Source organism: Quercus robur, chromosome 10, assembly GCF_932294415.1.
Source record: "Quercus robur chromosome 10, dhQueRobu3.1, whole genome shotgun sequence".
NCBI lineage: Eukaryota > Viridiplantae > Streptophyta > Magnoliopsida > Fagales > Fagaceae > Quercus > Quercus robur.
The window spans coordinates 49,464,060-49,491,794 of NC_065543.1; the positions used below are offsets into that span (position 1 = coordinate 49,464,060).

The following is a 27,735-nucleotide window of genomic DNA, read 5'->3' on the forward strand; positions in this document are numbered from 1 at the left end:
GCTAATAATTGTATCACTTCATTTTGTATATTATGTCCAAGATAATGATTATGGATTGCACCATGTTGAATACGTCGAACATGTTCTTGCATTACTGGATCAAATTCTGCAATCATTTCAATTATACTTAAAAAATTTCCTTTATTTTCTTGATAGATCTTTTCATTTTTTTTCCTCTGAATGCCAAATTATTTTTACCAAGATTTTTTATCACCACTATTATTCTTAATAACACTTTTTTCCAATGATCTTTCTCTTTCTTAATTTGTTCTTGGACATTTTTATCAATTGTTTTATTCTTCAATAATCTTAGTTCTAAATCAATCCAAGTATTCATATTAGTAATAGGCTCATTCGTTGTTTCATGATTTTTAAGAATAGAACTAATATTTTTCCAATCCTTAATTCCTCCATTAGCAATTTGATTTGTATTAGATTTTGAATTAAACAACTTGCAACAAAAACAAAATACTTTATCTAGGTCTTTCGAATACACTAACCATTTTCTATCATGTTTCTCCCCATTTGGTAATTTTCAAATATAATGTGTAGTAGAAAAATGTCTAGAGTTCTTATCTATAGGAAAATTCAGATCATCAACTCTTATTGGACAATTTTCTACTAACAAATCTCTTAATTTTATATCAATAGTTTTCCATTAACTTGGATCAAAAATATTCATAGGAATATAATTAGGTTGATCATTAATATTTTCACTCTCCTCTAAATTATTTTGAGCTTTATTATCAAGAATGGTGACATTACATGTTTGAACATTATCATGACCACCTTCGTTATTATCATTTTGTTGTTTATTTTCATTATCTTCTAACTCTTTTTGATGAATTTCTTGTTCATTTATGAAACCTTCACTCAAATTTTCTGCAAGATTTTGTTTTTTACAAGTAATAAATTTTTCCATAGCTCCTTTTTGAGATTCAATTAGTTCTTCTCTTTGTTTGTTTGTTTGTTTTTTTTTTTTTTTTTTAGTTTTTCATATCCATATAGATATTTTCTAGTAGACATTTGTAATTAAAAAATATTTATGAATAATTGAAACACAATCTATAATAAAAAAATTACAATTTAACTAGAATAATATAAATTTGATGTATAAAACAATAAAACCTGGTTTATCAAAAGCACAATTGCAGCTTTACTTAATAGATCACTTTACACTTTAAACCTGCACAAAAAAATTAAAATAAATATTAATTCAAAGTAAATTATTCTAAATTTATAATTTTGTTATTAATACTCTTTTTTTTGTGTAGCAATAAACCTTTTTTTTTTTTTTAGCCAAATGTGTAGGACTCAACTTGATTGGATCCACTAACACTAAGACCAACCCATTAGCAAAATGTGTAGGACTCAACTTGATCCACTAAGACTAAGACTAGCCCACTATCCCTCCATGGCTCCATCCCTCTAAATTTGATTTCTTAAAAAAAAAAAAAAAAAACGTGTAGCACTAGGATCACTGGATCAAAACTTTAACTTCCATACCACTAATTTGATTTCTTAAAAAAAAAGTGTAAGACTAGAACTTAGAATCAATACTTTAACTCTTTAAGTGGGTCTATTCGGACCATTCCATTTCCATAGCCTTCTAGAGAAATCTAAAGAAATCAAAATTTAAGAGAACAAACAAAAAAGAGTTAAGAGTACAAGTGTACAACTAAATTAAAGTTTAGCCAAAAAGAAGAATAAAAACCCAACAGCGATGAGTAAACTCCTCTTAAAAAAAAAAAAAAAAAAAAAACCCCAGACACCCAGCAACAAACATGAAGAAGACGAAAGAGGCAAAGGAAGAGAAAACAAAAAATGAACCTTCAGTGAACACACCAAGTCTATTGCCAACACCAGTTGATGAGTGAGCCAACTAATGAGTGTTTTTTTTAGAATCAAGATGGAGAGAGTTAGAGAGTGAGTGTTTTTTTTCTTCTTTCTTTTTTATGCCTTTTCTTATTTGTCTCTTCTTTCTGCCTTTTGTAATCTTTTCTTCTGCAAGCTAAACAATTCTGCCGTTTGTAATCTTTTCTTCTGCAAGCAAAAGATTTGGTGATGGCCTGATGGGATTAGCTAGCCTTCATGTCACATTGTCACTTCAACTTTTTTCTTTGTGAGAAACGGGTCGTTTGTATTCCTGTGGGATTTGGTGATGGCAATTTGTATTACTTTTTTTTTTGGTTGAGAAACAGGCCTCTGTGAGAAACAGGCCTTCATGGCCTGATGAGATTTGGTGATGGCCGTTTGTAAATTTTTTTTTTTCAAATAAGAAAGTAATATTATATAATATATTATTACTATTTGGGGGCCTCTTATCAGTAGGAGCCTTAGGCCACCACTTAAGTGGCCTATAGCTTCAGCCGGCCCTAATTCCATAACCACTATTAGTGAAAGAAGAGAATTCCCTATCCAATACTGCAAGTTTCAATGATTAGTGATTACATTAGATATGAATTGTCCACATCTTGCTATGTTGTTCTATATATGTAGTTTCAATGAGACTATATAGTCTATATTGTTACATTCATGTGGACATGGGTGCCTCCTCTTCCTTGTTCCAAAGCTATTACATTTTCTTTGCATTTTTTGCACCCATTTTGTTTTTGTTAATGAACAAACAGAGGAAGAAGCTAGTTCAATTGAAGAAGCTCCCTCCTGGTCCTAGTAAGTTGCCTCTAATTAGCAACCTCCACCAACTTCGTGGCTTACCACATCGATCACTTCAACACCTTTTTGATGAACATGGACCCCTCATGTTCTTGAAACTAGGCTCAATCCCCACTTTAGTAATCTCCTCAGCTGATATAGCAAGAGAGATTTTCAAAACCCACGATCTTGTTTTTTCAGGCAGGCCTGTACTATATGCTGCAAAGAAGCTTAGTTACAAGCTCTCTGCTGCGTCATTTGCTCCCTATGGTGAGTACTGGAGGGAGGTCAGAAAAATTGTAATCTTGGAGCTACTTAGATCAAAGAGGGTCCAAAGTTTCCAGGCTGTGAGGGATGAAGAGGTTGCATTTATGCTTAATTCCATAGCTGTTTCGTCAGTCCGGTTAATTTAAGTGAATTAACACTTTTGCTAGCAAATAACATTGTGTGTCGTGTGGCTTTTGGTAAGAAGTATGATAACGGAGAAGATAAAAGCAAGAGTAGATTTCATGGGATTCTTAATGATACACAGGACTTATTGGGAGGGCTTTGCATAGCAGACTTCTTTCCATGGATGGGATGGTGGCTCAGCAAGTTTAATGGCCTTGAAACTAGGCTGGAAAAGAATTTTAGAGAATTGGATGAGATATATGAGAAAGTCATTGAGGAGCACCTTGATCCCAGAAGGCCTGAACCTGAGCATGAAGATCTTGTTGATGTATTGCTTCGAGTTCAGAAAGATTCAAACCAAGCTATTGCCCTTAGTAGTGACCATATCAAGGGTGTTCTCACGGTATGCTCCTTTTACTTTGTTTATGCATCCTATTATTTTTCAAAAGTATGAAACATGCTAAGAGTTTGTAACTAAATTGATATCTTTTAATATTTTCAATCGAGATTTCTAGAATTTAAATTCACCATCTTCGTCTAAACCCTAAGGCTTGGAGAGGTATTATCCCACCTAATAGACGGGTGATATCTCATTTAATTATATTACTTTATAAACTTTTGCACCTTTGAAGCCATAAAGTGTAAATTTTGTTATTCATGGGCAGCAATACACATGTTATATTATAACATGCCTGTTACTTTATGAATTTTTGCCAGCCTTGGAACCCAAAAAGAAAGTTTGCAATTGTAGAGCAATATATGACATTTTATTGTACATGTTACTGTATAAACTATTGCCATCCTTGGTAGCCATAAAGAATATAAGAAATTTGTTCTCAAAAAAGAATATAAGAAATTTAGTATTTTTGGGCAACACGACATGTTACTTTATAAACTTCTATCCGCTTTTCTTCTCACAAATAATAATAATAATAATAATAATAATAATAATAAATAATAAATAAAAAAACCTTCTATTGGCTTTGGAAGTTATAAAGTAAGACCTTTTATACTCAAAAAAAATCCAAAACACAATAAATTTTATAATCATTTTCACATATTAAAATGGTAGTTTGTGATTGATAATGTACAGTAAAAAGATGTTAGTGGTGGTAGTCTCAATAAAAGTAATATGTGTGTGTGTGTGTGAATCACTCGTAGTTGAGTCCCACCGAAACTCCTAACTGGGGGAATGGTTACTTCCAGCCCACATTTCAAATCTAAGTGGCCCTACTTACCAATAGTAGGATCTCAACATTTTACAAAAACTTTAGCTTTTGAGACCTGGACAAGATCGATCGGTCCAACTGGGTTAATTGCAAAACCGAATTGAAATTCGGTTTTTGGGTCATGCAAAACCAAATTTCAAAGAAATTATGTGAATTGCAATAACATTGGATGGGTAGAACTGGTAGGGGTTTAATCACAGTCCAAGCTACCTAGAAAAATTGGAAAAAAAAAATCAATAAAATGTACCATCATGTTTATATTTGAAGTAAACTTAATAGAATTTCATACTACTAAATTAATTAATGAAATTTAATTACTGCTTTTATTTTATATTATATATAACTAATATTCATAAAATTTTATTATATCATATATTTTAAAGTCATCTCTAAAAGGGAATGTATACAAATATACAATTAAAATCCTTCAAAGATATTCATAATTTTATACTTCAAAAATTAATTAAACTTTTAATGTTTTATTATTTTATTAACTTTCTTATTTAATTTCTAAAAATATGTTCAAAAATCATATAATTTTTCCAAATATATAATTTCTTAGCCAATTTTGCTAATTTTATAAATTCAATATCTATATTTTTGTTTTTATTAATTATTAAACTAATTACGACACCATCACGGTTCAACCTTGGTCGAACTCTAGTCCGACTTTAAAAGCCTTGAGCCTTACTCTTTATCAGTTTTTTGAACGACCTAGGTCTAAAAACCATGCCACATAAACAATCACAATTTTGTCACAATTGTTCATGTGGCAGATTGTAAGTAATAATAATAATAAAAAAAATAAAAAAAAATAAAAAATAAAGAAGAAGAAGAAGAAGGATATTTCATATTAAAGTGATAAACAACCTGTCATAATATGCCATGTAAGATAGTTGTGGCAAAAGTTATGACTTTTTATGTATTACTAGCTAGAATTACTATTTTATGGGATTGTGCCTATATATATCTTGCATTGTTGTTCCATACTGTTACATTCATTTAGCAATATACCTCTTCTTCCTTGTTCCAAAGCTATTACATTTTCTTTGCTTTTCTTGAACCCATTGTGTTGTTGTTCTTACTTATCAAACAAAAGAATAAGCTTGTTCATTCAAAGAAGCTCCCTCCTGGTCCTAGTAAGCTGCCTCTAATTGGCAACCTCCACCAACTTCGTGGTTTACCACATCGATTACTTCAACAACTTCTGATAAACATGGACCCTTCTTGTTCTTGCAGCTAGGCTTAATCCCCACTTTAGTAATCTCCTCAACTGATATAGCATGAGAGATTTTCAAAACCCATGATATTGTTTTTTTCAAGTAGGTCAGTACTATATGTTGCAAAGAAGATTATTTACAATCTCTCTGATGTGGCATTTGCTCCATATGGTGAGTACTGGAGGGAGGTCAGAAAAATTGTAATCTAGGAGCTCTTTAGTGCAACGAGGGTCCAAAGTTTCCAGGCTATGAGGGATGAAGAGGTTGCACTTATGCTTGATTCCATTGCAGTTTTGTTGGGTCCGATTAATTTAAGTGAATCGACACTCTTGCTAGCATATAACATTGTGTGTCGTGTGGCTTTCAGTAAGAAGTATGATTATGGAGAAGATAAAAGCAAGAAGAGTAGATTGCATGAGACTCTTCGTGAAACGCAAGAATTATTGGGAGGGTTTTACGTAGCAAACTTCTTTCTATGGATGGGTGGCTCAACAAGTTTAATGGTTTTGAAACTAGGCTGGAATAGAATTTTAGAGAATTGGATGAGTCATATGAGGAAGTCATTGCGGAGCACCTTGATCCCAGAAGGCCTGAACCTAAGCGTTTTTTTCCCAGCGCTTTCCAAAACCACTGTAATATGTCCACCTATAGCAGCGGTTTTGAAAGTGCAGGTTTTGACCTACTGTAATATAAAAGTGCTGTAACAGGGGTTACTCTTTTCCTTTATGAGTAGACCCTATTATAGTGCTTTTAAAAGCACTGTAATAGGACTTACTCTTTTTTGGTTTTTAAGAGGCTCTTCCTAAAATTTACCAAAATACCCTCCTAAACGAAAAAGAAAATGATTGAAATACCTTCGAACCTAGGAAAATGACCAAAATACCCTCAATGCCTAAAATAAGACCAACATACCCCCTTAAACCTAAAAAATGACCAAAATGCTCCCGTAAACGTAAAAAAAAATGTTCGAAATAAACCACGAAACCTAAAAAATGACCGATATACTCCCGAAACCTAAAAAATGACCGAAATATCTTTGAAACATAAATAATGTTCAAAACACTCCCAAAACCTAAAAAATAACCGAAATAGCCACCGAAGCCTAAAAAATGACCAAATACCCTCTAAACATAAAAATTGACTAAAATACCTTTGAAACCTAAAAAATAGCCGAAATACCCCTGGAATTCTCCCAAAACTTAAATATGACTAAAATCACCTGAGACTTAAAAAAAAAAAAATGATCAAAAAACCCCCAAAATGAAATAATTGACCAAAATACCTCATACACCTAAAAAATGTCCGAAGGTATTTTAGTCTTGGGATATTTTGGTCATTTTTTAGGTTTTAGGAGTATTTTATTAATTTTTTTTATGTTTCCATTGTATTTCGGTCATTTTTTAGGCTTAGGGGGTATATAGGTCACTTTTTAATGCTTAGTGGTAATTTGACCATTTTTTAAGTTTCCATGGTATTTTGGTCATTTTCTATGGTTTTGGGGGTATTGTGGTTATTTTTTAGGTTTCAAGGGTATTTAGGTCATTTTCTAGGTTTAGGGGGTATTTTGGTTATTTTTTTAAGTCTTTAGAGTATTTTGGTCATTTTCAGGTTTCAAAGGTATTTTTGTCATTTTTTAGGTTTCAAGGGTATTTCAATCATTTTCTAGGTTGTGGGGGTATTTTGGTCATTTTTGTTGGTTTAGGGCGTATTTTGGTTATTTTTTAGGCTTTGAGGGTAGATCGGTCATTTCATGGTTGAGCGAGTATTTTTAGTCATTTTTTATATTTTGAGGGTATTTTGGTCATTTTTTAGGGGTATTTTGGTCAAAAGTGTTGTAACTACAAATTGAACTTGTAATTTCAAAAGTGCTAACATGCGTGTAATTTCAGAGTTAATAATATTCTAGCTTTCAAAATTGTACTTATAATATTCTAGCTTTCGGATTTCAAAAGTGGTGTAATTCCCTTTTTTTTTTTTTTAATTATTATTTTTGAAAGAGCTGTTACGGCGGTTTTAATACTGCTGTAATATGTCCTCACTAGTTATTACCTATTACAGCGGTTTAAAACCGTTGCAATAGGTGTTGATGCTGTCATACTTATTACGACAATTTTGATAACCATCGCAACAAATTTGCTTTTCGCCCTAATAAGTCTATTTACTTATTGCAACAGTTTTAGAACCGCCACAATAAGTCTAAATTTTGCCACAATAAAATTTTCAAGATTCCCACTCAACTTTTCAATTCCCACTCAAACTTTTAGGGCCCGTTTGATAAGAGATTTCTAGTAACGTTATTTGTATTTTTTGGAAATATGTGTGGGGAAAAAATATGTGAAAATACGTGTAATGTTATTTAAATACTGAAAACTGTTGTTTAAACAACAGTAACAAATGGGCCTTGGTCTCCCATACAACCCTTAGACAAAACTTTCGGTCTCTCACTCAAATTAAAAAAAAAAAAAAAAAATTGAACCTTACTCTCTCTCACTCTCGCTCTCACTCCCTCACCGATCGACCTACCCATCCCACCGCCGTCCAACCTACTGTTGGCCTGATCGTCCTCCTCGCCGTCCATCCTGCCACCGGTCTTACCCATCAGCCGCCACTACTGCTGTCCTCAACAGCCATTGCAACCATCCTCGGACTCCTCTCCTCCCTCATCCACCTAACACATCCCTAACGGTATAGCTTCCCCTCTATTTTTTTTTTCTTTTATATTAAAGAATCCGTTTTACATCCTTCCCCTCTATTTGTTTATGTTTTTTTTGGTTTCTAGGTATGGATTATTGTTTTAGGGAAAGTTTAATTCTTTACAACACAATATGGGTATTGGTCTATTTATACATGTCATGAATTGATAGAAAACCAATTAAAATTTTTTTTTTCTGGTCTTAAATTCTCAAGAAGCAAACCATTTGAGATATACGATTTTATTGGATTGTTGAAAGGGATAGAGCAGTGGCTCTTGTGGTTCATAATTCGTGGAAAAGAAAGGAGGTGTGGACCATGGCAAGTTGATAACTTGGACATTGTTGTAGTTTTTTTAATTTTTATGATGGATAGTGATGGAAGCAGCTTAAGTGCACCACCAATACTTGAATTCGGACCTACATATCTTAACTCAGAGTGTATGGTCACAATTATTCTTTTTTTTTTTTCTTTTTTTTCTTTTTTTTTTTTTTCATAGTGTTAGTTGTATTGTGACAATCGGTAGCTGTTGGCATTGTACTAGGACTTGATGCAAAGTCCAGGATGTTTTGGTAGTTATTGGCAGATTCTTAAAAAGCACTTACTAAGAAATATTAACATGGTTGTGTTTGTTTGCTTCATGTAAATAGAAAGTTGCAAGGTAAATTCAAATGTTAATAAAAAATTGACCTCTTGAGAGTGTGCCACCTCAGCTTTGGGGCCTCCACAATTTTACACCTCACCAATATTTTTTATTTTTATTTTTAACATGGTATTTTAGTTAATATTTTACTTAGTTTGAACTACCTTGAACCTGATAAAGCACTCCCCCTAACTTCATCAATCAATTTTTATTGAAAGAGACTTTGTGATTTAGAACGTAGACAAGAGTGTTTGTCTTTGCAATTATACAAATGTACAAAATGTTTCTGTATAAAGGTTTTACGACCACAAGCTTTCTTCTCATTATCGTAGAACGGAAGCCATTCATGTCAATTCCTTGAAGCCCACACCCATTTCTTGCAAAAATATAAAAATAAAAGAGAGAGAGAGAGAGAGAGAGAGAGAGAGAGAGAGAGAGAGGAACCATAACCTTGCATTGAAGATTTGGTAGGGAGTGGTTTTGTGAGTGAGTATGCTGTGTGTTGTCTGTATTGAACGCATCATTCATCAACCCAAACTTCACTTTCTTCAAAATAACCCATCAAGAGTCCAAATTGGCATTAACCCACAAGTTGTGTGTGTGTGCTGGAAATGAAGAACGAGAAAAGAAAAGAGATGGTATTAAGCAAAGATCCAATAATCACAAAATTGTCATAACATAAAGTTGAAGCTGAAACACAAAATGATGTTCTTACTTCTTAAAATTTGCATCTGCACAATAAATTTGAGATAAGATTTTTAAAATAGATAAAATTTGACTATAAAATTGGTTGTAGCACAGGCTATAATTCCCATTAAAAAAAAATTTACATGGCTATTGTAGGGGTAAAGTCCCCAGATCATACAATGAGCCTTGGGCCCCATATAGAATTTGACCACGTCCGAGGAGAAGGTGTGGTGTAACGACCCCACCCCAACTGTGTAGATATTGTCCGCTTTGGAACCCATACCCCTCACGGTTTTGTTCTTCCCCAGGTTATGCTGGGGAAAAGGCCTCTACACATTGAAGGAAGATCATTCCTTATAAACACATTTTCGTATGCTTCCCTAGGCGACGTGGGATTCCATAGAATGCAAGACCCCCCTTTTTGGGTCACTACAATCCGCCCCCCTTACGAGCACACGCGTCCTCGCGTGTGGGGCCCACACTTCCGGTTAAGGCATGACTCTGATACCACAAATGTAACGCCCCAAAATTCATAGGCAATAAAAGTCTATTTAATCTGAATAATCCATAAAAAATATTAAATAAAAGGAACTAGCAACCTTGAATCTGATTACAAAAGTCAGAGCTCTAATTCACCAAATACAAAACATCCACAAAATAATTCTCCAATACAAAGTTTAATGCCATAAAATAATAATAAAATCCTCAGTTCCACAAAAACAGTTTGTAACTTCTGTCTCCCAAGAATCTCTACTCCAGTAATCCACCTAATGTATCTGTAATGGGAAATAAAGGGGGGTGAGATAACTCAATAAGTGGAATTCACTAACATTGGGGTGTGGGAACAAACCTTACAAATAAATAATTCTTTCAACAGATTCACAACTTATAATTCACCAATATTTTGTCATCAACTATTTCATGTAAAAGAAAATAATACTTTTATATATTGTGAGCCATCATAATATATATATATTGATACCATAACCCACAGGTCCCAGGATCGAAACCTGGCTCTGATACCATCTGTAACTGGGCTCCAAAGCGGACAATATCTACACAGTTGGGGTGGGATCGTTACAGATGGTATCAAAGCCATGCCCTAGCCGGAAGTGTGGGCCCCACACGCGAGGACGCGTGTGCCCGTAAGGGGGGCGGATTGTAGTGACCCAAAAAGGGGGGTCTTGCATTCTATGGAATCCCACATCACCTAGGGAAGCACACGGAAATGTGTTTATAAGGAATGATCTCCCTTCAATGTGTAGAGGCCTTTTCCCCAGCATAACCTGGGGAAGAACAAAACCGTGAGGGGTATGGGCTCTAAAGCGAACAATATCTACACAGTTGGGGTGGGGTCGTTACATGTGGGCACCAAAAGGGCTTCCGGCCCAATTCTTATGGGCCCAAAATTGTTGAAAGGGCGGTCCGAGGAGGAATGTCTCCTCAGATGTACTAAATATGGATCAAACATGCACTCTGCCAGCACTAAATATTCGCTCCAACGAGTATTAGTAGTAGGGATGAGTCCCACAAGCCTGTGAGAGGGAAGAAAGTGTAGGATGTCAATGGAGAGACTACAGCTGCCACATTAAATGCATGACAGCTACTTTTTTGGCCGCATTAATGTGGAGAGGACTTGCGAACAGTGTTACCTTGGCTATTACAACTCACAGAAAGATGGGGGAGATGTCCGATGGGACGAGCACTTAAGTGAAGGTCCAGATGATCAACAAGTGTAAGGTTCTGATGACTTCCAGGGGGTTATATAAGAGAGGGGAGTCCCCATGAAGAAGGGGACTGGAAAAATGAGGAACTTAGAACAGAAGAAGAAGAGAAGAACCATAGCCTTTGATCAGAGACAGAGATACACCCCATACGTCTCCTCGGACCGTATATCTAATGGACATGAAGGAGATTTTCTTATTTTCGATTGTTATATGGCCCAAAGTTAACTAGCACGCACTTCGTTAGGGCCTAGTTCTGTAATCCACTCTCTACAAATTCATTGTCTAGGGCTCCTTGGGCCAGAACTCCGTAACTGTTAGGCCTAGACCCCGAACCGTGACTCTACAGCTATATATTTTGAAAAACTAAATATTGAATTACATGTTCTTTATGTTGTTAATACACATATCAAACTTCATATTAATTGGATGTAATTTACTATTTAATTCATAAACTTATTTTTTTATGTATAATTTTATATTACAAAAACTTAAAAATTAAAGATTTAATTGATGACATGTCAATTTTTAATATTCTGAAAATTTTGTAATTACAAAGGATATAAGAAAAAAATATAATTTAGTGGTAAATTTATTAAAATTCACATATAATAAAAAAATAATTTAAAAGTGCATTTGGCAAGTATTCGCCTTTTGAGTTAATGTTAACGATCTCACACATAAAAAATAAAAATAAAAAAATAACAAAAAGCAAAAATTTTCTCTTCATTTTTTTTATCAGGTTTTTTTTTTATAATGCTTTAACAAAAGTAAAGCACATCCAAATATAATACCAAAAGAAAATATGAATTCTTTTGAGTTTAAAATGCTACTCCGACCACTCTCAACCATAGATAAACGGAGTTTGATGACTAGTTTTTTTGGTTCTTTTGACATTGGTAAGAGCATCCACCAAAATCATGTAAAACACAACTTTTACATATTTTGCCTCAAAAATGCTCCACATCAGTACTTCTAAAATTGTGTAAAAATGTGTATATTTTCACACGAGCTACAGTAACTGTGTAAATATACACAGTTATTGTAGCTCGTCCATTTATTATTTTACTAATTTCCCGTTCGCTCATTTTTCTCTCTCTCTTCTCGGGGCTCAACAAACTCAATAACTTCTCCTCTCCTCATCTTCTTCTTTTTCCTCAGATGCACACAAACACACTCACAGACAAACACATCCTCACAGACAAATCAACACAGAGATACATTTGCTCAAAAAAAAAAAAAAAAAAACACAAAGATACACAAACACACCCACACACAAACAAACCCAAACGAACAAACAGCAAAGAGACAGATCGGTGATTATCGGAACGATCGGTGCTTGATTGGAACGATCGGAGCTCGTGGGTCTTGCTTGATCGGAGCTCGTGGGTCTCGCCTAATCGGAGCTCGTGGGTATGGGTCTTGCCTGATTGGAGCTAGGGAGATATACTAACTGATCAGTGCTTGTGGATCGGAGCTAAGGAGATCAGTGTTTACCTGATCGGAGCTGTGGATCGGTGCTTGTGATTAAGATGGTGTGGATTAGACCGAGAGGGAGACTTGATTCAGAAATGGGTATAGAGATGGGTAGAGAGACGGGTATAAAGAGAGAGCAATAAATCAGAAAAAATGGGTAGAGAGAGAGAGAGAGAGAGAGAGAGAGAGAGAGAGAGAGAGCACGTATGTATAGGGGTTAGTTGAGGAAAATAATAAAAAAATTGAGAAAATTGATTATTTAAATAAAAAATATGATAAAATAGATGAACTGATGTGGATATTTTATAAAAATGGATGTGTAAAATAAAAAAAAAAAAATAGATTTTTAATGCAACCACACTAACTGATGTGGTTGCTTTATCAACCCATCCTGTTTTGTTAAAGTTATCAAGAGGGAGGCTGGGTGCCTTCTTGTTTTGTAAGTGCTTTCTTCTTGAATTAAATTATTCATTCATAAAAAATAAAAAAATAAAAAAATCTCAACGACCTTTCAGTCACTCTCACTTTAATACAAAGAAACATCTCAAAGTGATTACCTTTCACTCCCATATTGTCAGAGTCACAAAAGAAAAGGAACTGGAGTTAGGATAAGATCTCTTTGGATCGAAAATACACATGGCTCCACATCCTTATAAAATACTAATGGACAAGTCAAATCCGAGTTCTGCCGACGTGTTAGCTGGAACGTATACCTCCCTCAGCTTTTAGCCTTTTAGGGAACGTCCAGGCTTGAAATCTATGTCCCCCTAATTGGATTAGGACCTCAACATTTAAAGTGAAAGAAGAGAATTGGCTATCATACAGCAGGTTTTAGTTTCGTTTAGTTGGAAGTGTAAAAAAGTAAGAAAATAGAAAATTATGGGGATGAAAAAGTGAGAGGATAGAAAAAATTTTAATTTTTCTTATTTTTGTTTGGTTGGGAGCGGAAAAGTAGAGTTATGAAAAAATGAATTTGTATAAATTTACTCATACCATTTGTTAGGAAATTTAGACCCTGGTTGATAGAATTAACAAGTTCTAAACTCAAGTTGTTAATTAGATTTATTATGAATAAAATTTGTTAAAATAAACAAACATCAATATCATGTCAAAATCATGCAGCGGAAAAATAAATAAGACAAGATATGATAACCCAGGAAAACCAATGAAACAAACTAGTTTCATAGTAAAAAACCTGAGGGGGGGGGGGAACCTTCCTAAAAAGCAATTCACTATAGTAAAGAGAAGTTTCAGATCTAGTACAAAACCTTTGTCCCTAGACTTTACAATCCCCGTAGATGAATTCACAGCAGAAACCTTCTACCGCTTCAGAACCTCTGAACTCTTCAATATATGATCGCCACCCTTTTTGTTGCACGAATCCCAATACGTGGCTTACTCACCAACTTGAGGAAGAAGAATGTTGGCTGCAAAGTTCTTCACTTCATCAACAATGAAGATTAAGAAGCTCTTGGTTACAAAACCCTAAGACGCAAAAGACGCAGTAGCTTCTTTTAGAGAGAATAAGGCATCGGTCACCTTTTGCATATGTTCTCCTTATTATTCTCTTATATGACGGCCTCTAAAATAAGTTTTATATAGGTTTAGGGTTGTGAGAAAAGAAACCCTACACAAATCAGATTTGAAAATTCTGATTTCCGTAACCTCGATAGATAGCAGGTGTTTAGATTTAAACCTCGACAGATATAGCTATCGAGAAGCTATCGAGGAGCTATCGAGAAGACAGAAGCTTTCTCGATCGATCCACCAGCTATCGAGAAGCTGTCGAGCTATCTGTCCGCAGGTGTCAAGCTATCTGTCCAGCTTTAATGAACAACTTTTCTTCACTTGTTTCTTGGTCCAATCTTCATGGTTTTAATACTAGACTTGAACAACATGTTTCTTGAAGTATTAAACATATCCTAGATCTACCCAATTACAAGTAAAATGCGTTTTGTCAAAAGATTAGCCAATTACACAAAATATGTCCTTAACACCATTGTTAAAAAAATGATACCCAATTAAAACCAAAAAAGTGACAAAAAAAAAAAAAGCAATCACATATATTTATTAAAAAATAAAAATTATGTCCAAAAAAAAAATCACATCTAAACAAAAAAACAAAACAAAAACATAAAAACACACAAAAGAAAGCAAAAGAAAAAAATAATATGAGCAACATATACTGGATGCCTGCCTAGTAAATCAAAAGAAAAAAAAAGGGGTAAAAAAAGTGAAGATCAACGTACATGAAGCTCATGTGCAAGTGCATATGAGCATTTTTGTCCATTAAGCAATTTCATTTTCTCCTTTCAATTTTCTTTTCATTTTAGTGAGAAAACTTTTTGGTAAGTTCGGAAATAAAACACATGGACCTTTACTATTTATTTTTCTTCATTCCCACCCAACCAAATATACTCCAAAAAAGTTTTTCTTTCTATTTTCTTTCTAAAGTTTTCTATCCACCTTATTTCACTTCCAAACAAATATACCCTCAAAACAATGATTAGTGATTACATTATATATGAATTGCCCACATCTTGCTATGTTGTTCTATATATGTAGTTTCAGTGGGACTATATTATTACATTCATGTAGACATGGGTGCCTCCTCTTCCTTGTTCCAAAGCTATTACATTTTCTTTGCTTTTCTTGTACCCATTTTGTTTTTGTTACTGATCAAACAAAGGAAGAAGCTTGTTCAATCAAAGAAGCTCCCTCCTGGTCCTAGTAAGTTGCCTCTAATTGGCAACCTCCACCAACTTCGTGGCTTACCACATCGATCGCTTCAACACCTTTCTGATGAAAATGGACCCCTCATGTTCTTGCAACTAGGCTCAATCCCCACTTTAGTAATCTCCTCAGCTGATATAGCAAGAGAGAATTTCAAAATCCATGATCTTGTTTTTTCAGGCAGGCCTGCACTATATGCTACAAAGAAGCTTACTTACAATCTCTCTGCTGTGTCATTTGCTCCCTATGGTGAGTACTGGAGGGATGTCAGAAAAATTGTAATCTTGGAGCTCTTTAGTGCAAAGAGGGTCCATAGTTTCCAGGCTGTGAGGGATGAAGAGGTTGCACTTATGATTGATTCCATTGCGGTTTCGTCGGGTCCAGTTAATTTAAGTGAATTGACACTCTTGCTAGCAAATAACATTGTATGTCGTGTGGCTTTCGGTAAGAAGTATGATTGCGGAGAAGATAAAAGCAAGAAGAGTAGATTGCATGAGACTCTTTGTGAAACACAAGAATTATTCGGAGGATTTTGCATAGTAGACTTCTATCCATGGATGGGGTGGCTCAACAGGTTTAATGGTTTTGAAACTAGGGTGGAATAGAATTTTAGAGAATTGGATGAGTCATTTGAGGAAGTCATAGCGGAGCACCTTGATCCCAGAAGGCCTGAACCTGAACGTGAAGATCTTGTTGATGTACTGCTTCGAGTTCAGAAGGATTCAAACCAAGCTATTGCCTTTGGTAGTGACCATATCAAGGGTGTTCTCTCGGTATGCTCCTTTTACTTTGTTTATGCATCCTATTCTTTTCCAAAAGTTTGAGGCATGTGCAAGAACTTCTAGTTAAATTAATGTGTTTTTAATCAAGATATCCAGAGTTTAAATTATTCATTCTCATTTAAACTTTAAGATTTAGAAAAGTATCGTTCCGCCTTATAGATGGATGATATCTTATTTAATTATTATATTTTATTCTTGGCTACATGTTATATTAAATAATATGCATGTTACTTTATAAATTTTTGCCAGCCTTGGTGGAAACCATAAAGAAAATTTGCAATTCTAGGGCAATCCGTGACATTGATTTAATTTTATATCTTACTATATAAACTTTTGCTATCCTTAGTAGCCACAAAGTATATAGCAAATTTAGTATTTTTGGGCAATACAAGACATGTTACTTTATAAAATTCTACCCATCTAAGTCATAGAGTCAGAAATTTAATAATCAATAAATCCAATGACAAAACAACTTTTATAACCATTTTCACATGTTAAAATGGTAGCTTGTGATTGATAATGTACAATAAAGCGATTTTAGTGGTGGTCCCATTCAAAGTAATATTGCGCTCATCTATCACCTCAATAAATTGTGAAAAAATTGTGACATTGTTGTGTCTTTTAACTGTGTTGGTTTGTAATTTTTGGACAATACAGGACATGTTCCTTGTAGGCACTGAGACATAATCTTCAGCCACCCTAGTTTGGATAATGGCTGAGCTGATAAGGAATCCATCTATAATGCAAAGAGCACAAGCTGAGGTGAGAGGAGCTATAAAGGGAAAAGCAAAGGTGGAAGAAAACCACCTTCCTAAACTTGTGTACCTAAAATCCATTGTAAAGGAGGGAATGAGACTCTATCCATCAGTCCCATTAATTCCAAGAGAAACAATAGATAGTTGCATGATTGAAGGGTACCATATTCCAGCGAAGACAAGAGTGTTTGTCAATTCAAAATCAATAGGAACAGATCCTAAGTATTGGAAGTGTTAGGACATATGTGTTTCACATGTTAAGAACATATGTCATGATTTTATGTAATTGGTTTATCCTTTGACAAAATGCACTTTACTTGTATTTGAGTAGATTTAGGATGTTTTTAAATACTTCAAGAAATCTTGTTTCAAGATCAAGTATTGAAGTCTTCAACTCTATTCAAGAAAACAAGTTCAGAGTGCAAAATCATTAAAACTCAACAGCTGGCTCGATAGCTGCATCTATCGAGCTTAAGGAAGCTGTTCTACATTCGGTGTGCTCGACACCTGCTCGACAGCTTCTCGACACTTGCTATCTGTCGAGGTTTAAGATTTTCAGAATTTCAATATGATTTTCTTGGGATCCGTGAATGTGTCTTTGGGCTTTCTTTTCTCCTAACCCTAGACATATAAAAGAATCAGTTTAAGGGTCGTCAAAGTGTTCACAAGTTGCACAAGTTTTGAGCAAACTTTGTTCAAGCAAATTGTGTCGACCAGAGACGAAGTTCTTGCCCTAGTTCATCTCTTTCTCTTGAAGAAGTTGTTGTGTATATGCACCATAGGGTTTTGTGACCAAGTATCTTCTTGATCTTCATCGTGTGGATGAACTGAAGAACTTTGCAACCAACAACCTTCTTAGTTGGTGATTAAAGTCGTGTACTAGGATCCGCGCAATTGGTTAGTCACGTACTGGGAGTCGTGCATCTGAAAGGGGAACTGTCACTACAAAACAAGTCCAATTGGGTATTGGGGTAAGGGTTCAACTATAGGTTGGTAAGATACTTGGATTCCTTTACTTGTAACCGCTTGTTGTGATAATAGTGGAGTTTCGGGAATGGTGACCTGAAAATCACCCGGTGGGGTTTTTGCCGTTAGGTTTTCCCCATTTGTAAACAAATCACCGTGTTATTTATTTTCCGCTGCATAATTAGTTTATTGGTGATTTGTTTGTGCTAACACGCGTTTGCATGATAAATTGATTAATTAATAACTTGGCTAATTAATTAATTAATTTCTATCATAAGGGGTCATTCAATTTGTGGCCTATCAAGAAAAATCCAAATGAGTTCCAACCTGAGCGATTCTTGGATTGCTTAGTTGATTTTAGAGGGCAACACTTCGAGTTTTTAACATTTGGATAGGGTCGTAGAGGTTGTCCTGGAATGAACTTTGGAGTTCTTTTAATAGAGCTTGCACTAGCAAATCTCTTGCATCGTTTTGATTGGGAACTGCCTGATGGGATAAGAAGACAAGATTTAGATATGGAAGAAGCAATCGGTCTTACAGTCACAAAAAAGTTCCACTTTGCCTTGTAGCTAATCCTGTGGTTTTGTAATAAACAAAATGCAATCTTTATGTCAAAAAATTAGGGCACAAAATAAAAAAGGCACCAATAATATTGTGTAATAAGCAAGTACTGTGTGACTAAAAAAACAGTCTTTGAATTGGTTCCTAGGTAACTTGGTCAAACTGACCGGTTAGGTTTGTGACTAAAAAAGTAGTCTGAATTGGTTCCTAGGTAACTTGGTCAAACCGAACGGTCAAGAAATTGCTAAGTTGTTCTATATATGTAGTTTCAATGGGACTATGTAGTCTATATTGTTACATTCATGTGGACATGGGTGCCTCCTCTTCCTTGTTCCAAAGCTATTACATTTTCTTTGCTTTTTTTGCACCCATTTTGTTTTTGTTAATGAACAAACAGAGGAAGAAGCTTGTTCAATCGAAGAAGCTCCCTCCTGGTCCTAGTAAGTTGCCTCTAATTGGCAACCTCCACCAACTTCGTGGCTTACCACATCGATCACTTCAACACCTTTCTGATGAACATGGACCCCTCATGTTCTTGAAACTAGGCTCAATCCCCACTTTAGTAATCTCCTCAGCTGATATAGCAAGAGAGATTTTCAAAACCCACGATCTTGTTTTTTCAGGCAGGCCTGTACTATATGCTGCAAAGAAGCTTAGTTACAATCTCTCTGCTGTGTCATTTGCTCCCTATGGTGAGTACTGGAGGGAGGTCAGAAAAATTGTCATCTTGGAGCTACTTAGTGCAAAGAGGGTCCAAAGTTTCCAGGCTGTGAGGGATGAAGAGGTTGCACTTATGCTTGATTCCATAGCTGTTTCGTCGGGTCCGGTTAATTTAAGTGAATTAACACTTTTGCTAGCAAATAACATTGTGTGTCGAGTGGCTTTTGGTAAGAAGTATGATAACGGAGAAGATAAAAGCAAGAGTAGATTTCATGGGATTCTTAATGATACACAGGACTTATTGGGAGGGCTTTGCATAGCAGACTTCTTTCCATGGATGGGATGGTGGCTCAGCAAGTTTAATGGCCTTGAAACTAGGCTGGAAAAGAATTTTAGAGAATTGGATGAGATATATGAGAAAGTCATTGAGGAGCACCTTGATCCTAGAAGGCCTGAACCTGAGCATGAAGATCTTGTTGATGTATTGCTTCGAGTTCAGAAAGATTCAAACCAAGCTATTGCCCTTAGTAGTGACCATATCAAGGGTGTTCTCACGGTATGCTCCTTTTACTTTGTTTATGCATCCTATTATTTTCCAAAAGTATGAAACATGTCAAGAGTTTGTCACTAAATTGACATCTTTTAATATTTTCAATCGAGATATCTAGAATTTAAATTCATCATCTTCATCTAAACCCTAAGGCTTGGAGAGGTATTATCCCACCTAATAGACGGGTGATATCTCATTTAATTATATTACTTTATAAACTTTTGCACCTTTGAAGCCATAAAGTGTAAATTTTGTTATTCATGGGCAGCAATACACATGTTATATTATAACATGCCTGTTACTTTATGAATTTTTGCCAGCCTTGGAACCCAAAAAGAAAGTTTGCAATTGTAGAGCAATATATGACATTTTATTGTACATGTTACTGTATAAACTATTGCCATCCTTGGTAGCCATAAAGAATATAAGAAATTTGTTCTCAAAAAAGAATATAAGAAATTTAGTATTTTTGGGCAACACGACATGTTACTTTATAAACTTCTATCCGATTTTCTTCTCACAAATAATAATAATAATAATAATAAATAATAAATAAAAAAACCTTCTATTGGCTTTGGAAGTTATAAAGTAAGACCTTTCATACTCAAAATCCAAAACACAATAAATTTTATAATCATTTTCACAAATTAAAATGGTAGTTTGTGATTGATAATGTACAGTAAAAAGATGTTAGTGGTGGTAGTCTCAATAAAAGTAATTCGGTACTTATCACAATTTATCACCTCAATAAATTATTGCACCTTTTAACAGTGTGGGTTTGTAATATTGTTAAACAATACAGGACATGTTCATCGCAGGCACTGACACATCTTCTACCATCCTAGTTTGGATAATGGCTGAGCTGATAAGGAATCCATCTGTAATGCAAAGAGCACAAACTGAGGTGAGAGAAGCTGTTAAGGGAAAAACAAAGGTTGAAGAAAACCACCTTTATAAACTCATGTACCTAAAATCCATTGTAAAAGAGGGATTGAGACTCCATCCACCAGCCCCATTACTAGTTCCAAGGGAAACAACAGATGATTGCACCATTGAAGGTTACCATATTCCAGCCAAGACAAGGGTGTTTGTCAATGCAAAATCGATAGGAACAGACCCAAAGTATTGGAAGAATCAAAACGAGTTCCTACCTGAGAGATTCTTGGATAGTTCAGTCGATTTTAGAGGACAACACTTTGAGTTGTTACCATTTGGAGCTGGTCGTAGAGGTTGTCCTGGAATGAACTTTGCAATCCTGATAACAGAGCTTGCACTAGCAAATCTCTTGCATCGTTTTGATTGGGAATTGCCTCATGGGATAAGAAGACAAGATTTGGATATGGAAGAAGCAATTGGTCTTTCAATACACAAAAAAGTTCCTCTTTGCCTTGTAGCTAATCCTGTGGCTATATAGTACAAACAAAATGCAATTTTTTGTAAAAAAAATTAGGGCACAAAATAAAAGGCCACATGTTTTTTAGACATTTAAAAAAAACTATGGTTGTGTGTGTGTTTGTTTTCTCCTTATGCCATGTGAATCTTGTAACTATGTGAGTACAAAACTCTTTTTTTTTTTTTTTTTTTCTTCGTTTTGAGTGGACAATTCTTTTGTCTCTTTATTTTTTACAGACTTTTTATCTCGACTCATAAAGTAATCCTCTTCGCACTATAAGTATATCAAAATTATTGAGTTATTTTTGCTCATGATGAAATTTTACTATCAAATTTCAAAAAAATTCAAATTGCAACTTCAATTTAAACTCTGTAACAAAAAATTTGAATAATTATATAATAAATTTCATTAATTATTTTAATCATCTTTTGACAAAAAATTTAGTATTACTAGATAATCTCCCAACTTATAACTTAAGGTAATTTCTTTCTTTTTTTCAATAAATATTTTATTGTAATTTCAATGATTTTTTTTTAAAATCACTTCTTTACTTGATATTTTAATTTTAATTAATCTGTATGTAGCATAGACATGCCACATATAAGAACTAGGATGCAAATGACAAAATGTTGTGTATAAAGGCTTCAAAACATCTAGGGCTATTTCAGTTTGGTTTGTGTTTTTTAAAATTATTTTTAAAAACAACGAAAACCTGGGTTTTGAGAATTACAATTGTTTTTTATTGCTCTCTAGTCTCTCCCCTAAACAAACTCATTTGGCATTTATGTTTCTATTCCTGATTTTCCCTCTCCCCCAACCCACGAATCAAAACTCAGCAAGTACACTGTGTGTTGTCTACATTGATTGAACCCATCAACCCAAACTTCACTATCAACAAATTAACCCATCAAGACTCCAAATTGGGCATGAACCTACAAGTTAAGTGTGTGTGTGCGCATGCGCGCACTGCCGACACTAATGAGAAGGGAGAGAATTGACAATGGCAAATGAAGGAAGACAGTGTTGGCTGAAAATGAAGAAGGAAAGAAGGAAAGAAAAGAAAAAGAATTGGTATTAATGGGTTCCGGAGCAAAGATCCAATAATTACAAAGTTTTCATAGCATAAAGTTGAAGCTGAAAACACCAAAAAGGTGTTGTTAGAATTTGCATCTGCACAATAAATTTGAGATGTGTTTTTTATGATTCGTTTTTACAAAACAATTAGCCAAATGAGTTTTCTATCTAGGCCTCACCTAATTTGGTTTTTAAGTGAGAAATAGTTTTTAAAATTCAAACCAAATAATCTCTATTCTCTTATGTTTAGACATTTTAAAAGTCAATGACTAGATGAGATGGAGAACCCATAAATGGGTAAAAATTATATCAACTTAATTAATAGAAACTCACTAAGAGTTTAAATTGACAAAATAAATTAAATTAAATAGTTGACACTAATTTACAACATTTTTACAACAAATCATAGGTGGTTAGTTATTATTGGTTCAAATTTGAATTTAACACTGAGATTACTTTTTTAACTCAACAATAACAACTAGTAACAACCTGCCACTTAGGATTTGTTGTAAAAATATTGTAAAATTATTGCGGACATATCATTTCTCTAATATATAAAAGTTGAAGAATAGCATTTAATATTATCACGCTTTTATAGAGCCATATCATTGGTCATGTCACCATTTTTTTTACTAATTGTTCCTCTAATTATTTGATAATATTAAAAAGATTAAGAGTAATAAAGAAAAAGAAAAGTGTGGAAAGAGTTCTTTCTAAATTAAAGTAGATAAACTTATAAAAACAAGGTATATGTAAATTTAAAACCATCCAAGATATTATTAGGGGAAAAAAAAAAAAAACATTTCAAGATGAATGTATAAAGTCAAATCCGTAAAAAAAGGTGATGTGGTCGATGATTAAGTCCATTTCGATATATTTTGGTCCATTTGGTCTACTTCGTTCTATTCGGTCCAATTTGATCTAGTTCGGTCCATTTTAATGTACTTACTTAAAAATGGAAAAAATCAAGTTTGGGTGAATTACACAATTTTAATGTTTTCTTATGATATAATTTGAATTTTAAGACCAGTTGAGGATTTTTATTATTATTATAAAGGGATAAGAAATTTGTAGATTTATGACAATACCAATTCTTTGATGGTTGGAAGAAACACTAAACTTTTTACTTAACCATATATATATATATATATCGACACAAAAATTTTTAATATTTCCACGCATTGCATAGGCTTGCTACTAATTCAATTAAAACTTTGGAGTTCAATTGAAATCTAATACCAAATTTTGGATTTTATTATGTAATTAGTTACTTGCAAGATTAAATTGTCATCCACTAGCCACTGCTTTAGAAATGCATTTGGCAAGCCTTGAAAAGACAAGAATCAGTTTTTTTTTTTTTTTTTTTTTTTTTGGCTTTTTGAGTTAATGTTGACAGCCGACGGTTCTCACAGTAAAAATAAAAGTTTCCCTTTTTCCTACAGTATTTTTAAAAAAATTTATAATTTTTAAACAAATAAATAATTAGTAAAGCGCACACCAAAAAAAAAAAATCACGAATTCTTTGAGTTTAACATGCTACTCCGAGTGCCCACTCTCAACCATAGATAAAAATGAAAAGAAAACAATGAACTTCTCTTTTCGATTCCGTCCACTTATTTTCTTGACAGTACACATGACTCCACATCCTTATAAGGTACTAATGGACAAGTCTCATCTGAGTTCCGCCGAACATCTTAGCTGGAACGTGTGCTTCCCCTCTGCTTTTAGGGATGGTCCTGCATGTAGGCTTGAAATCTATGCCTCCCTAATTGGATTAGGACCTCAACTGAACTTAGTAGAGAATTCCCTATCCAACACGACAGGTTGCATTGATTAGTGATTACATTTTATGAATTGTCCACATCTTGCTAGCTATTTTGTTCTATATATGTAGTTTCAATGGGACTATATTATTACATTCATGTAGACATGCATGGGTGCCTCCTCTTTCTTTTTACAAAGCAATTACATTTTCTTTGCTTTTCTTGCACCCATTTTGTTGTTGTTGTTGTTGTTGTTACTTATCAAACAAAGGAATAAGCTTGTTCAATCAAAGAAGCTCCCTCCTGGTCCTAGTAAGCTGCCTCTAATTGGCAACCTCCACCAGCTTTGGCGACTTACCACATTGATCAATTCAACGCCTTTCTGATGAACATGGACCCTTGATGTTCTTGCAACTAGGCTCAATTCCTACTTTAGTAATCTCCTCAGTTGATATGGCAAGAGAGATTTACAGAACCCATGGTTTTGTTTTTTCAGGCAGGCCAGCTCTATATGCTGCAAAGAAGCTTAGTTACAATCTCTCTGCTTTGACATTTGCTCCCTATGGTGAGTACTGAAGAGAGGTCAGGAAAATTGTAATCTTGGAGCTACTTAGTGCAAAAAGGGTCTAAAGTTTTCAGGCTGTGAGGGATGAAGAGGTTGCACTTATGCTTGATTCCATAGCTCGTTCTTCGGGTCCTCAGGTTAATCTTAGTGAATTGATACTTTTGCTAACAAGTAACATCGTGTGTCCTGTGACTTTTGGCAAGAAGCAAGATGGTGGAGAAGATAAAAGCAGGAGCAGATTTCATGAGATTCTTCATGAAACACAAGACTTATTGGGAGGATTTTGCATAGCAGATTTCTTTCCATGGATGGGGTGGCTCAGCAAATTTAATGGTCTTGAAACTAGGCTGGAAAAGAATTTTGGAGAATTGGACGAGTTCATAGATAAAGTGATTGAGGAGCACCTTGATCCTAGAAGGCCTGAACCTGAGCATGAAGATCTTGTTGGTGTACTGCTTGGAGTTCAGAAGGATTCAAACCAGTCTATTGCTCTAGTAATGACCAAATCAAGGGTGTTCTCACGGTATGATCCTTTTGCTCTGTGCATATTGTGATCAATGCAACATCAATTTCATTAAAATCACCATTAATCATATCATTTTTATTTTACACCAATCAAAAGTTTACAACACAATCACCTAAGTTGTGCAACTTATTGTGTCTTGGAAAATGTTAACTGATATCTCAACTCTTAAGTGCATTCGTTTAAAAAAAACATTTTTAGAAACTTTTTATGAGAAACGAAAAAGAAATGATTTTTTTATAGTTTTTTTTTCTCATAAAAATAATATCAAAACTTTCATAAAGTGATAAATTAAACAATGTTCTAAAGTCACCCATTAACTAGATTCTTGTGTCTTTAGCCTTATTGTTATGCATCCTATTGTTTTCCAAAAGACAACTTTTCTTGCAATTTTTTTTCCATAATTGCTGAGGTGGTAAGTCATTAATGATGCGTAGAATGATTTAGTGTGTAGACCCATATGAGAATTAAAAATGTTATGTCTATGACATCATTAATTGCTCTCATTTAATCACGTTAAATTACAAACTTTTTCACGCCTCTAAAGCTTCACCCTTCGTCCCACTTTTTTTCCTCCTCTATTTCATTTTGAGATGTCCCAAAATATTGTCCTGTTTCTAAAAATAAAAGTCATTAATTTACTAATATTCCTATTATACCTCTATTAATTTACTAATTCAATTTTTTAATAAATTTTTTTAAGGGTAGTTTTGGAAACTTATACATTTTTAAAAAGTAGACAAGACAAGAAATGATGTTCCTTTAAAAAGTTTGACTTTCAAACAGGACAAAAAAAGTGGGACAGAGGGAGTATTTAGTAGAAAATTTTGATACTCTTAGTAACAACATTTAATTTTAATGAAAATTTATTATTTCACACTCACCCATGTAAAATAAGGATATCAAAATATCCACATTTTACACTTGATCTAAATAGACTATAAAAGTTTTATATGTAAGACCATAACGGTCCATTTTATAACATGCATGCTACTTTTTAAACTTTTCCCAATCTTGCAAACCATAAAGAAATTTTGTTATTCTAGGGAAATACATGTCATTTTATAAACTTTTTGCGGCCTTGGAAGTCACTAAGTTTGTTAAAAGATTTTTTTTTTTTTTTTTTTGGCGAGGGGGGGGGGGGGTTGGGGGGAGGGGGAGGGAGAGGTTATGAGTTAATTATGTGTAATAGCCCAAGAGACCCAATTATGTTGTAAGTTTGTACATACCTAATCCTAACACTTATAGACTATATACACCGTATTAGGGTTCAATGTATGATACAATTGAGAATTCAGTAAAGATATAACCACAAGGACTTTATCTCATGAACATTGGCTGTCAAGTTGAAACATATGATTCTCTATTATCTATGTTCTATTCTCTCTTTTTTTTGGTAAAAAGGGGAATGTTCTATTCTCTCTTTCTCTCACTTCCACACACTACAATTCTATCTATAGCATTTTCTCATTTAATTTTAAATAGTTATATAAGATTTTTTTTTTTTTTTTCCTTAGGCAATACAGGACAAGTTAAATTCAGCAGTAAAAAAAAAAAAACATGACTGTACTTTTCCACCCTTGGAAGCCATAAAGTAAGAAAATTTTCTTTTGGGCAAAACAGGACCTTTTCATTGCAGGAACTGACACATCTTCAGCCACAATAGTATGGATAATGACTGAGCTAATAAGGAATCCATCTGTGATGCAAAGAGCACAAACTGAGGTGAAAGAAGCAGTCAAGGGAAAAGAAAGGGTGGAAGAATGCCACCTTCCTAAACTCATATACCTAAAATCAGTTGTAAAGGAGGGACTAAGGCTTCATCCACCAGCCCCATTACTAGTTCCAAAGGAAACTTTAGAGAATTGCACTATTGAAGGGTACAATATTCCTGCCAAAACAAGGGTTTTTGTCAATGCAAAGTCAATAGGAACAGACTCAAAGTATTGGAAGAATCAAAATGAGTTCCAACCTGAGAGATTTTTGGACAGCTCAATTGATTTTAGAGGACAACACTTCGAGTTGTTACCATTTGGAGCTGGTCGTAGAGGTTGTCCTGGAATAAACTTTGCAATCCTGGTAATAGAGCTTGCATTAGCAAATCTCTTGCATCGTTTTGATTGGGAACTGCCTCACGGGATAAGAAGACAGGATTTGGATATGGAAGAAGCATTTGGCCTTACAATGCATAAAAAGGTTCCTCTTTGCCTAGTACCTAACCCTGTGGCTTTATAAAAAAAATTATGGTGCAAAATTAAAAGTCACCTATTTTTACTATTCAAACCCAGCATACATGTGAACACAAATTGATGAATGATGAGGTTCCCTTGCAGCTTAAGAGAGTGTTGTTGTTGTTGCTATCGCATTTAATTTCATTGCAACATTGTTGTACATAAAACTTCATTACACCCCTCATCTATTTATAGATGTGTAAGATCGGTCACATAGTTCATAAATGATACAAGAGAGTTTCTAGTTATTGCTGGAATCCTTGAATGACACTCGGTCATGAGGTGTCTATTTGCATGTTTCTTCTCTTCATTTGCTACCAACTATAGTTTATGTTTGCTGAAATGCCGACAACTAACCTTTATCTTGGCTGCATGGTTGACAAATAACAAAGTTAATTACTAATTAGATTTCCATTTGTTTATTTGTTTAGACCCCTTAAAATAGATTGTTTAACCTAATATAT

The 27,735-nt window shown here is 34.3% G+C and overlaps 3 protein-coding genes and 2 pseudogenes across 3 annotated transcripts in view; all 5 read left to right on the forward strand.

The window, feature by feature from the left end:
- Positions 1 to 18,746, forward strand: part of LOC126704421 (cytochrome P450 71A9-like) — a 63,723-nt gene extending 44,977 nt beyond the window's left edge. Inside the window, exon 3 of the transcript XR_007648180.1 lies at positions 18,724 to 18,746. The gene's annotated coding sequence lies outside the window, so the exon portion shown is untranslated. The remainder of the gene's footprint in view (positions 1 to 18,723) is intronic.
- On the forward strand, positions 2,544 to 5,561 carry LOC126704294 (cytochrome P450 71A9-like). The gene is made up of 3 exons (XM_050403295.1): positions 2,544 to 2,925; positions 3,090 to 3,448; positions 5,514 to 5,561. Exons 1-3 carry the CDS (start codon positions 2,544 to 2,546, stop codon positions 5,559 to 5,561), a joined length of 789 nt encoding a protein of 262 aa, XP_050259252.1.
- LOC126704295 (cytochrome P450 71A9-like) lies at positions 15,293 to 18,540 on the forward strand (annotated as a pseudogene).
- Positions 18,747 to 18,791: 45 nt separating the features above from the next.
- LOC126704420 (cytochrome P450 71A9-like) lies at positions 18,792 to 21,269 on the forward strand. Its single transcript, XM_050403432.1, has 2 exons — positions 18,792 to 19,728; positions 20,525 to 21,269. The coding sequence occupies exons 1-2, from the start codon at positions 18,823 to 18,825 to the stop codon at positions 21,134 to 21,136; spliced, it is 1,518 nt and encodes a 505-aa protein (XP_050259389.1). The 5' UTR covers positions 18,792 to 18,822; the 3' UTR covers positions 21,137 to 21,269.
- A 2,774-nt stretch (positions 21,270 to 24,043) lies between these two features.
- LOC126704422 (cytochrome P450 71A9-like) lies at positions 24,044 to 27,566 on the forward strand (annotated as a pseudogene).
- Positions 27,567 to 27,735: the final 169 nt, after the last annotated feature.

What these genes read in the sequence shown, in the direction of transcription:
- LOC126704294 (XM_050403295.1), top strand. Translation starts at nt 2,544, where the DNA reads ATGGGTGCCTCCTCTTCCTTGTTCCAAAGCTATTACATTTTCTTTGCA. An exon ending in TGCGTCATTTGCTCCCTATG is followed by an intron (nt 2,926 to 3,089) that starts GTGAGTACTGGA and finishes CACTTTTGCTAG; the next exon opens with CAAATAACATTGTGTGTCGT. An exon ending in ATATCAAGGGTGTTCTCACG is followed by an intron (nt 3,449 to 5,513) that starts GTATGCTCCTTT and finishes TTGTTCTTGCAG; the next exon opens with CTAGGCTTAATCCCCACTTT.
- LOC126704420 (XM_050403432.1), top strand. Translation starts at nt 18,823, where the DNA reads ATGGGTGCCTCCTCTTCCTTGTTCCAAAGCTATTACATTTTCTTTGCT. An exon ending in ATATCAAGGGTGTTCTCACG is followed by an intron (nt 19,729 to 20,524) that starts GTATGCTCCTTT and finishes TAAACAATACAG; the next exon opens with GACATGTTCATCGCAGGCAC.